Source organism: Poecilia mexicana, unplaced genomic scaffold (assembly GCF_051168715.1).
Source record: "Poecilia mexicana isolate PSO_F unplaced genomic scaffold, ASM5116871v1 scaffold_6, whole genome shotgun sequence".
Lineage (NCBI taxonomy): Eukaryota > Metazoa > Chordata > Actinopteri > Cyprinodontiformes > Poeciliidae > Poecilia > Poecilia mexicana.
Genome location: NW_028263375.1, coordinates 16,922,494 through 16,934,796, shown reverse-complemented (window position 1 = coordinate 16,934,796; position 12,303 = coordinate 16,922,494). Strand labels below are relative to the sequence as shown.

General features: G+C 39.3%; 1 protein-coding gene across 1 annotated transcript in view; it reads right to left on the bottom strand.

Moving 5' to 3' along the window:
- The window catches only part of itpr2 (inositol 1,4,5-trisphosphate receptor, type 2), a 63,544-nt gene that overhangs the window by 3,249 nt on the left and 47,992 nt on the right, over positions 1–12,303 (bottom strand). The window contains exons 52-56 of the mRNA XM_014984056.2: positions 10,800–10,886; positions 8,993–9,114; positions 8,671–8,836; positions 8,419–8,579; positions 842–1,003 (exon numbers count right to left, since the gene is read on the bottom strand). Coding sequence (XP_014839542.2) covers positions 842–1,003; positions 8,419–8,579; positions 8,671–8,836; positions 8,993–9,114; positions 10,800–10,886 — 698 coding nt within the window. The remainder of the gene's footprint in view (positions 1–841; positions 1,004–8,418; positions 8,580–8,670; positions 8,837–8,992; positions 9,115–10,799; positions 10,887–12,303) is intronic.

Sequence of the window (12,303 nt, the reverse complement as noted above, 5' to 3'; positions counted from 1 at the left end):
ACATTACAATTTATTTCCAGTTACAGTATGGATAAAATGTAACCGCTGCTGAGACACCAAGTGAAGAGTTACTGAATTAAATAGGATTTACATTTTACTAAGTTTGAAATAAACTTTCCGTTGTATGATTAAGTAGTAGATTTGTTAGGTCTCAAAGTTTTAAATGTGCAACTTTGAAAAATTAGTTTGAAAGCAGTGTTACTTTTTTTTATTTTTTATTTCTCTGCAAATATCACCTTTTATTGATATTTGTTAATACTCTCTTGGAACCCTTATGATTAATCACATCGAGAATACCATCATTAATTAGATTTTATTGTTATCAGGATAAATCCAGATCCTAATCAAGTAAAGAAAATAATGATGATAAGCCCATACGATAAATGCCCATCTCTACACTCAATACCATGAATATCTCTTTAATGAACTTTGTATCACAGTCCTTTTCTACACTTTTTCCTTCCGCTAAACTTTACATCAAAATGTCTGGATGCAGCGCCTTTCCAGCAACAATATTTTAAGGCATACAAGTCAGCAGTTGTACCAATGATTGTGTAATGCAAACTTGTAGCCCCTTTGAGAAGGACTAAAAGTCGCTTATAATAATGACGTTGCGTAACATTACACTCTGTGTGTAAAAACCATTTAGCATACACGAGTTTCGCTTTTTAAACCAAATTATTTGAGTTTTTAGGCTTTTCAATAAGTTGAAGTAGAATGTGGTTGAGAACTCGAGGGCTCTCAACTCGAGGGCCCCTGCTGGCCTGAGGGTTGCAACAAGTGTCTTTCTTTGCTTATGACTTGGTCCGGCTCTAAGAATCAATCTGAAGTGACACTCTACCTGTTCTTTGAGCTCGTACAGCTGGCTCGAGAGCTGCGACACCAGACAGACGGTGTTCTCCAGTTTCTCCTGCAGGGATCGGATCTCGTTCTGCTCATTGTCTCCCTCGTTGCTCACCAGAGACATGGCTCTCATGCGAGGGAACCAATCCAAGTTCTTCTCCTGCAGAAAGTAAACGCCGGCGTGACGAAGGTGAACAAAAACCCAGACAATAAGAGCATTGATGCAACCGATTTGCATTTACACAGGGAGCGTCTCAGGGTCACAGCCGTCCTGCAGGAGCAAAGTAAATAGAGAAGTGGTGGTTAGAGGGTTTAACATTAATCATCTCATCAGAATGGAAGAGGCTCCGCGTGGAATATTTAAAGCAGCTCTGCCGTCTCCAGGTTACTGCACACAGCAGTAACACACTAAATGAAGAGTAACTGGCATTTCAATTCTCACCCACACCACAAACACACCACGGATGTGGGGATGAGTCACTGTCGTCCATCAACAGCAGGACATGAAGCACGGTGCAACTTATAGGAGAGAGTGTGTGTGTGTGTGTGTGTTTCAGCATTTCTCACCTTGTAGGGCCCATTTTTCTAACAAATAGTTCATTTAGAGGACCCACAGCATGGGCCCCATAAGAAGAACTGCTGTTTCGCATAAGGATCGAGGTGAATGAGCACAGAAAGAAATGCCGTGTGTGTGTGCGTGTGTGTGTGTGTGTTTGGACGCTCGTATGCAGAATGTTTTAGATCCGTTAAAAGTGCTGCGCAGACCAAACCGGCTGCAGCAAAGCTTCTGGACGACCGAGGGTAAAATACACCTATAGAATTATGTAACGCGCCTGTGTTTGTGTGGGTGTGTGCAGAGCTGGAAACGGACCTGGCGGACTGTGAGCAGGAATGTGTTTAACGACATGCGTGCTCTTGTGCAAAGTGAGATAGGTGTCACAGATACAGATGCCATCAGCTGACAGTTATGCAATATTCTCCCGTCGGTTCGGCTGATAAAAATCGTTTACAAGGCGCCGATAGCCGGATTTGACTGGCACCACAATGAGTCCACTGGGAGCAGTGAGTGAGGTATGCTCCCACCTCCTCTTATATAAGAACAGACTGCAGGCCGAGATGGAAGGATGAGGGTGTGAACCGCTGAGGGAGGACATGAGGGGAGTTTAGGTAGAGGGTGGATGGAGATGTGGTGGCTATTTGTTTTCCTTGTTAACAACTTTATCTCACTTATGATGGAGATGCAATGATAGTTCTGCCCTAAGAACAACGACTAAAACAGTGAATAATTTGATGGAAGCCTGAATCTGAGCAACTTAACGTGATCATTGGGACGGCTGAGGAGAGCCAGAGTTTAGTTTAAACATTTCTGCTTTAAAATAAATTAAAAACATCATGTCACAACCACATGGTGGAAAAATATACTCAAGCAAAGATGGAGAAAGAAGTTCTCATGAAAAATAGAGCACCGGGTTTCTAGAAACTTTTGGTAGCAGATGAAGTCGTCAGGATTGGACATGAAAAAAGTTCAGCAGCGGCTGCAGACCTTTAGTTAAGAGTGGGAGGTTTTAATTGGCGCTAAACTCCATTGAAAAAAAAAACATTCATTTTTATTGACTTATATACAAAGCTATATGAATAAACATTTAATGAAATAATTATATAAATACTGCAAAATAGAAAGAAGTATCAATGACAAGGCTGAGAAAACTGAAAACAGTTAATTAAACCATGCAAATTCTATGGTGGCAGGATTTAAATGTGAAGCTTATTAAAAGTGCAGTTATTTAAATATTTATTGAAAGTTAGATGTCTTTTAGATTCTCGTCATTAGCATGAAAAATGCCCTAGAAACATTAGAAGCAATCAGTGCAGAAAGAAGATTCCTAGAACTTATATTCTTATTCTGCTGTATTAAAGGAGCTGAAAGTTCGGTTCATTTAAAAAGGTTACAATCAGTGCGCCACATTGCATGACATTAAACGAAAGATACAATAAGAAAAAACGGGGACAAACAAAATCATTTCAGAATGTAAATGACTTAATATGCGATTTAGTTTTTTTACTTGCATCTCTTTTTTTCTTAGATGATGCAGCTTTTTGATACACTGACCCAAAAGCTACTTGTTGAGTCATAAAACCCTGCAAAAGGTCTTTTTTTCTCATAAATATGTCATTGACTAAAGTAAGCTTTGAGAGGGGCTAAACAAAATTTCTACAAACAGAACAAAAATAATCTAAGAAAAAAAAACATTATGCACAAGCAATAGAAGTGAGCATTTGGAACAATTATTAAAGAAATGTACTACATTACATAGTTTTCCCTGAGATATTTGGACACAATTATCCTCTTTTTTTTAATGTTTTTTTAAAAAATGTTTTTAGCCAAGGGAACTTGAGTAAAAACCAAAACTAGTTTTCTAATAATGATTTTATTCATGTAAAAATAAATCTCTTAACCCAATAACTGCTGCTGCTGCTGCTACCTGGGGCAACAAACGCCCGCTGTTCACAGCAGAACTATCTTAATGGAGCGCTATCGGAAGGTTTTGAGCGTGATTGGATAGTTTCAGGCGACGTCACGACAATCATGTCGTCCAGTCACTTAAAAATCTTTGTTATAATTTTTCTTTTTGGTCAGAAAAGGGTTTTGTCTTTTTTTCCTCCTCCTTATTGAATCCTGAGGAATGACGTTAGCTGAGCTGAATGGGGCTTGTTGTTATTTAGATGCTGTCCTGGATTCGTTTGCAGCCTCCTGAGTGAGCTGCTGATGTGCTCCTGGAGTAACTTTGGCCACCAAACCAACAAGTACCCCTCTGTTGATTTATTGTGGGTAAAGACTCTCTCTGTGGTTCTATGGAGTAAAAGGACCTTAAGAGAGGGTTTTGAAACTCTTTAAAGACTGTGTCACACCATGCTGCTGTATTCAAGTGACTTCTTGTTTCTACGTGTCAGACAGTAATTAGGGCTGGATGTGGGTGGCGAAACTGAACTCAGCTCTGCAAAGCTGAGCTTAATGACAGTTAATTAGTGATTTAACAAACAGGGTTATTACATTTTCACACAGAGCAAGGCAGGTTTGGATAATAGCCTTTTAGCTTGAAATAAATAAAATTATTCTTTCAAAAAAAAAACAAAAAAAGCGCTTTGAAAGAAAAAAGCCCAAACAGAAGATTAGTAAATAGTACGCTTTTTACAAGTCCAGTTGCATTCACCCATTCACACTGATTCAAGGATTTTTCCTTTTACAGCTTTCATTTGTAATAAAGACATGTACAGTATCTCTGCCAGATTTCTAAAGAACAACAGGTTCTTCACTAATTAAATTTCTCCTTGCCTGTTTTTTTTTTTTATATATACTTTTGGCTCCACAATATGAATCCATTGAGTCTAAAAAAGCTTGTCCTAAAATGTTTTCGGCTAATTGGAGCCTTGGGCATCAAGGGGAACTAAAAACAAGAATAGTTTTTTTTTTTTTTTTTACAATTTCCAAAGGACAACGATGGCTCTGTGGACTCAGAAACATCCCTGCAGCCGAGGGCCATCTTATGCTTGATTTAAATGACCCATTACTGATGGGATTATAATTTTAAACGCCAAGAATAGTCTTTTTGCATGAAATCACTCCTGCTGGTTCAGGAGTCACTGCCTAAATCAGGAAATGCAGTCGGACTGGGACCGTGCAGAACATGACATTTTAAACCAATGTCTTGCTGCTCAACGTTGGACTGTACATCCATTCAGTTTGTGCTGTACAGTACGGCTTTATTGTGTTTTCGCAGATCACTTTAAACACACTCTTGGGCACAACCTCGCAGATGTTTACTTTGTTTTTCTATTTTCAACTGTAAAAAAAGAAATCATTTAAAACACAAATAACACCTCCAGGATCTGATCCATTTGTATACAACAACTGGTTTGCTTCAGGTTCGTATAAATAAACTTTTTTTTTAAATAAATGTTCTTGATCCAAGAGTCTTTGACAGTTAATATCTGTCACATCTACTTTTTACAATAGTTTGAAAATCCTTAAAAAAAATCTGATCATTTACTCAGAAATCATGTGAAAAGCAGGAATATTCTTCTTGTGCTCTTTGACAAAAGACTTCTGCTATATATATAGAGCTTCTTTTGACAGAATCACTGACAATACCGTTTTATACACTGAAAAGGTTAATTTTTTCCAAATATTTCCTATATGTACATACAAGAGTTAGCCATGTAGTTCTGCAGGGAGTTTTACTTTTAGCATTTTTATTTAGAAGGGTTTTGATAGATCCAACCAAATATTTCTAAATAATCTAATTCTTCATTGGCTCAGGAGGCCTGTGTGGCACCTGCTGAGCAATAGCTTTTGATGGTTTATATGTTTAGTAAAAATATTAGCAGAGTTAAATATTGTTGTTGTTTTTTTAAGTAATAACTGAAGATAGATCTCCTTGCAATGACACTTGAATAGCAAAAAATTGCTTAACAAACGTTAACTGGATTAAGGATAAAACATTTGCAACTTGCTGGAAGTTTTTATGCAAAGTAGAACTATTTATAATCTAAAAAAGAAAATTAAAAAATTGCAACAGTTGGCAAGGTAAACTATGCTAACAATGCTATCTGCTAATAAAAACGGCAACATTGTTCATGTTCTGCATTATGGTTTCATTAACATTTTTAAGCAAAACGTTTTCTGTATTGCATCTTTTCTGTTCATGTCTCTTACACCTGCGGTGAAACATCGTGTCTAATCGTAAAATAATCAAGTTACTATTCGTGACACAGTAGTTTGTTACACTGCTAACAAGTGATTTTGTGGCTGGGTAGAGCCACTCTAGGTACATTTTATATATTAAAAGAAATAAAATAAAAATGTAATAGCAGCAGACAATTTTTTAGCTTCCTTAATTTACCTTTACAAAAATTAGACCTCCAATCACTTTTGTTTCTGCTTTTGCAACAGCTATTGTGTCTAGTGTGTGCCGCATGGTAAAAGAGGAGTCCATGAACTGACGATGTGTCTGCGTGTATGTAAGAAAAAGAAAGACAGACGGAGGATGAAAGAGAGAAGGACAGGAGAGCACGTGCTCTGCAGGGCTGAGCTATTAGCAGGCCACTTGAGATGGGTTATGTAACGGCGTTGTGACGGCTGCTGCTGCTGCAGTACCTGCTAGGCCTGTAGTCGCTGTCATAATTTTACACACAAACACCCGCACACTCTCACTGACTCACCAATTCAAATCCAAACACACCGACAGAACAGACACTTTGAGTAACATGAGCCGACTCTCCGGCTTGGCACCGCATCACTTTATGCTGCGAAGCAGATGCAATCAACCTGAGTCAGGAGTATGTGCTCCTCCTCTCTGTGTGTGTTTTAGGTCATCAGGTTTCCACTCTGGAAAGTTATTTTTTCCAGTTTCCAATCCGGCTTTAGCAGTAAAGCACTTTAAGAACACCATATAGGACTAAAGTGGCACACATGTTAAAAAGCTACCAGGATGAATTAACAGGGACAAGAAAATAAAAACAGAAAAATGGCAGAAAACAAAATATAGCAAAAACCCAAAGTAAATAAGGTTTAAGAAATCACTGAACTAGAGAGAAAGATGAGGTCTCTCTAATTTGCAGTGGTGGGAAAATGCTACGCTTCGTCTTTGACGCACTGAGGAGCGGCTGATCAGCTGACCTGAGGGAAAGGAGGATGTTTAAGATGGGAACAGCTCAGAGAGGTAGGATGTGGCTTTAAAAACAAATAAGGATTTTAAAACAAATGCTCAAATGTGCAAGCAACAAGTAGAACAAGGCTGAAACGAGAGGAATGTGCTGATATTTACTTGTGTGACTTTAGAAGAACTTCACAGTCTCATTCCAACTCTCTAGTGCACAGCAACACAATTGAGGTTAAAAATATTGTTGCAAAAATAACGTTGACTAGCTTTCTCTGAATTGAGTTTTGAGGGAGGGAAATGATGTGGGTCGTTCTAAGAATCAAGAATTCTTTATTGTCATTAGGTGTTCACATATAATAACATTTCACAGCATTAAGGCAATAAAGTCAGGTAGGATGTATAGAAGGAGGCGAGCATCACAAACCTTTGACACAAATCAGAGTAACAATGCTGGTCAGAACTGGAGCAAAAATTACAAAAACAGTAACTTGAATCCTGCCCATCATTTTGTGTTTGGGATGCATTTTTTCAGAAGTGATCATAACGGCATCACTCTTTTTAAAGATGTATAGAAGGAGCAATGTTTCCATGCAGTAATCCACACTGATTTCCAGGCCAAACCAAATGGCTGTTTGGTCTGTTTTTGCAACATATTAAGTACAAGAATATAGATTTTTTTTTTAGGAGTCGTACATTTCCCTGAAGAGGACTAAAACTCCCAGAAGGCTTCAGTATCGGTGGGGATATTCTTCTTTCCTCTCTCTCATTTATGCCTCCACCAGTGTGATCTTTAGCATTTTGGGAAATCTAGTTTTGTCTGGTGTGAGCATGTGCTGCTTTGAGACTCCGACTGGCTAAATATAAAATTACAAGAGTTACATATTTATTTATCTGCTGTTACTTCACACAACTCTTTGGGATAGGAATATTCCACACATTGCTTGTGTGATGACAGTAAGTATGCAATATGTTGTGCTGCCCTAGTTAAAATATTATTGCAAAGATAATGTTTTATGAAGTCAAACAGTAAATGGTGAAAAAAAACAAAAAAAAAACTAGTGCCATATTTTACTCTCCCATGTGTTTTCCTGCTTTGCAGCCTGTTAGACGGTGTTAATTTAAATTCCTGACTCATCATTACCTCACCTCCCAGAAATACCCTGGCCAGGCATCAGAGAACAGACCTGTTGGAAGACCCACCGGTGCATATTAATTCAATGTCTGTCACCTGTTTGTAATGCAAATTGTTCCTTATAACTCCGCTATTCTTATGCCCATCACAGACGAATGTTAATCACAAAATGTGCCATTATGCAGCTCGGCTTTATCTGACTCCATTAGGAGAAGCCCTTCTTGCTGCCCCTACATCCTTCAGCTTGTTGTCCGTGTCTCAATGCAGTTACTTATTACGCTGATAATAATAGTGCTGGAGCAGGTTTAATTACCATTTAACTGCACTGTGTCCCAGCAGGTTAGGAGCTCGCCTCAGTTGAAGAGTACCTGGGCACTGAGATCCGTCTCCCTCCAGCAGTAGGAGTGAAGGAGAATAAATTGGGATGGCTGGCACTGGCCTGGGGGCTCAAACTTGTTTTCACCAACACTCATCAGTTGGTTCTGTAGCAGAATCTCCAAACGGTCTGACTCAGGAAAGTGGTGCAACTTTCAGACTGTAGAACTCAAATCTGTATTCTCATGTGCTTCTAAAGCTGGTAAAGCTCAGCAGCAAAATGGAAATCAGGCTATTTTCCTCAGGAATGATAAAGACTGCATTGTACTTCCTTGCAAAGCTACAACTAGTGTCCAACATCTAAATAAGTACCATCTATGTGTCAACATATCGAAGGTGCAACTTTCACAGTATATGAAATTGCACTAAAAACATCCATCGGCATTAAAAGCGTGTGTTCAGACTCACTGCAATCATCTGGGCCACGTAGCTCTCTGGGCCGGTGTACTCTGTCGGATCCTTCACCCTCACCAGAACCAGGAAGTAAAGGTAGTGCCACATGTTGTGTTCTGATTTGATGTGCTCCTCAAACGATACCGTCTTGTTGTCAAATTTGTCTCTTTCCAATCCTGTGTGACGTCAATAACTCATCAACAAGTGTTCTTCTAAAACATGCCATTTTCTACAACGCAGCCTTTGCGTCCAGTTGGCAGCACTTACCACAAATGAAACAGGACGTTTTGAGAATCTCCTCCTTCCTCTGCTTCTCACTCCTCAAGTCGGCAAAGGTGTCAATGATCACGCCAAATATCAGATTAAGCACAATAATGATGACGATGAAGAAGAAGAGAAGGTCATAAATGACTCGAGCGGCAAACAGAGGCTCCTGGAAGGTTAGGGGTAAAAAAAATAATAAATAAAAAAAATGGAGACAACACATCAGTTTACCGAAGCAATCAAACCAAAAATAAATAGAAATGTTTGGACTATTTCGGCACAAATGGACACAAAGAGGAGAAAAATAATTTTAGGATGGTCTGACCTCTTTGGATGGTCTCCTGAGAATATCGCCCACACCTCCCCCGTTGCGTAATCCTTGGTTCAACACAGTGATTATGCACATGCGCAGCGTGTCACACACGCGCTCCACTTCATCATCTTCATCTACAACAGCAACATATTAAAAACAAAACAATGAGACTCTGGAATATAATTCAGAAATATGATGCAGAACTTAAAATAATTTGGCCCTCTGTGATTTTCACATTTCTTTTTAATAAAACAGCCAGCCTATTATATTTTATTGGGATTTTATGTGACAGTCTCACACAAATTAGATCATTATTGTGAAGTGAAAGAAAAAGCAGTGGATTTAAATTGACAAAAATTCTTAAAATGTGTGCAACTCAATCTCAGTAGAAATTCATTGTGTAGAGGTCTAACATATTGTTAGAGGACAGTAAAGAAAATGTCATCCTTCATCTAAACTGACAGGCTGGTCATTAACCACAGAAGCAGCCATGTTGCTAACGGTAACTCTGGAGGAGCTGCAGAGAATCGCAGTTCAAGTGGAAGAACTTGTTGGCGTGTCGACTTTATTACTTGTGCACTCAGAGAACCTGGTCTTTGTCAGAGTGGTGAGAGGAAAAAAAGCCAATAGCTGAAAGAAAATAATGATTTTGTGACCAGCTATGCGGCGTTTCCCAAAGCTGGGAGCTGAAACCCATTGGTGGTCGCAATTCAACAAGTCCAGGGTTTTGTGATGCTGTTCAGAAATCTAAGTCCAAGTAACAAAAATTATAAAAGTAAAGCATATTTATGCTGAAAAGCAGTTGAGAAAACAATTATACATAAGCATTAGCTGCCCATCTGTATACCTGTCTTAATGATAAATGATCAGCGTCACAAGTCTTTTCCACTGTTATTATTTGGGCTACAATGCCGAAATTTGGGAACCAGGATGTAGAATACACAACAAACATGTGGAAGAAGGCGCTCACATGAGACCAAAGTGGAGATGCTGAACCAGTCTACCTTCAAAATGTTTTTGTGTGGCAAACACTGAATACATCATCCTCATAGTGAAACATGCTGGGGGCATCTCTCTGCCAAAAGCCCCGTCCAGCAGGCCAACAACTCTGAAAATACACCCAGAGCTATAACAAAATGGCTTCGATCAGTTTCTGGTAGGTAATCTAGAAAACCATTTTCCATCTCATTTTGAGTGCACTGTTCCTCTGTTATGTTAAATATTAGTAATAAACACTCAAGTTTTGTGGTCACAAACGGCCAAAATGATAAAAACTTAAAGACGTATAATTAATTTAGCGAGACCTTGTAACCACTCTATATTTTATTCAGCTAATTATCAACAAAAGAAACTGTATTTGTATACACCCAGCTTCTAATTATGTTACATTATAAAAAAAACAGACCACTATTCATTCACCACAACCTTACAACTAACCCCTCCAGTCGGCTGCCACTAAACGATGATGAAGAAATCTATTTTGCCATTTTTATGAGGTGTGAAATGTACAAAGACGTTGCATACGGGTGAAGCCAAGCACAGGATGGAGAAGGATGTGGATAAGATCACGTGTGTGCCCCTGCAGCACAGGTGATCCACGGATCCAAGAAGTGTGAGTCACCCCCACTGCCTCATCAAGTTTCTTTGTGTGCAGACCTTGGTGTGAGTCTGAGAGTCACTGTGTGTTTATGCGAGTAACCTTTCTGTGGCTGGAAATGTCAACCCACAAGCCAGTCAACTGTGACTTTCCCAATATGTGAAGTGAAAAAAAAAATCAAATAAATAAAATGACCTGACAGTAAAAATTGTTTTTATTTACCAGGACGTGATTTGGAAGGCGACGCAGGGCAGCTGTTCTTCGTAGTTGAATCTGCGGATTCGACATCACACAACATATCTGGCCTCTCTGAAAACCATTAGGAAACCATTTTTAGATTCTGCTGTTCCACTAAGACAGTCCAGAGAAGTTTCATCAAGACAACACGCAGTTTGTTCTAGTCATTAAAACCAGCAAGAAAAGATCTAGCCAGACATTATGTAAACTGAGGCAGCAGCTGTTAGGTGGGTGGCGAAGAGCTGCAAAAAAAAACAAAACCCTGAACAAAATCGCTTTAACGTGCAGAGCCCTGATCAGGAATCCAGAAAAGGTGTACGGCTGAGATGAAAATCGGCTCAGGCAGACCGAGAGAGACGCCTCAGCCAGGGTGTCTGATGTAAAACCTTCTCTCTACTTTCCCTGACAATAAAACAGAGGAGGAAGAGGCGGCTGGACAGTAAGATAGGAGACCGCTGTAAGGGTCAGAGCTCCACGGGGGATGGAGCGCTCCTCAGCTTCTCTGGCTGCTTCCCCCACTCAGTCCTCAGCTAGCATACAGACAGGCGTGAGCCCAGCGAGTTACATAAGCCAGCGCTGCTCTGCCGCGTCTGCTCTGCTCAGCAAAACACAGGATGGCACGGCCACCAGGTTATGCAACAGGTGCACATGTGCGAGCAGGATGTCTTCCTGTTCGTCAGCTCATTAACACGCCCACACAATCCCCGGTGTTATCAAAACATGTGGCGCCGGATATTTTATACAGCATACTGTACATATTCGGTGTAGCTTACATGTTTGCAAAGGAAGCTTTCTCTTGAGAAGTTGCGAATTGCGAAAGTTAAGCCATGCATGCGATTATGAAACTCATTTCCATGTGTGTTTTATTTAAAGTTAATCTAAAAAGCTCACAAGTACCGTTAAAATGCCAGGTTTTTTTAGGGACGTAAAAATGATGCGATGACTTTTTTTTTCCTCAAATGTTTTCTTCCTTTACTATTAAGAGAGAAAAAAAATATGTTGGGTGGAAAATAAATCGAGTAAAAAAGCTGTAGCTGCACATGTTTACACTAATGCCTTGTTGAAACACCTTTGGAGTCAGGTTTAGTAGAAGCCTATCAGTAGTTTTCAGACAGTTCCTGCCAAAGGTTTATTAAATCTATGCGACTGGGAGGACTTCTCCTTAATGCAGCCCATTTCAGATTAATTCAAAGTATTTCTAACTTTTCCTCCCAAAGCTTTAATTTTTCTGTTGACTGAAATTTTAGATGATTTCTTCCATTTTGATACAAAAACTTTTTCAAGTGAAGAATAATAACTCCATAGCATAACTTAGCTCCTACCATGTATTCCAGTTTGTTGTTGTTTATGTGTAAAAAGAAAACATAAAAAAAACAAACACATTTAAGTATTGTGGGCAAAATATTTTCGTTTGGTTTTAGATATTAACTCATTCAGCTGAATTTAGACAGGCACTGATGAAAAGGATTCTGTCTGGCACCCCTACTCT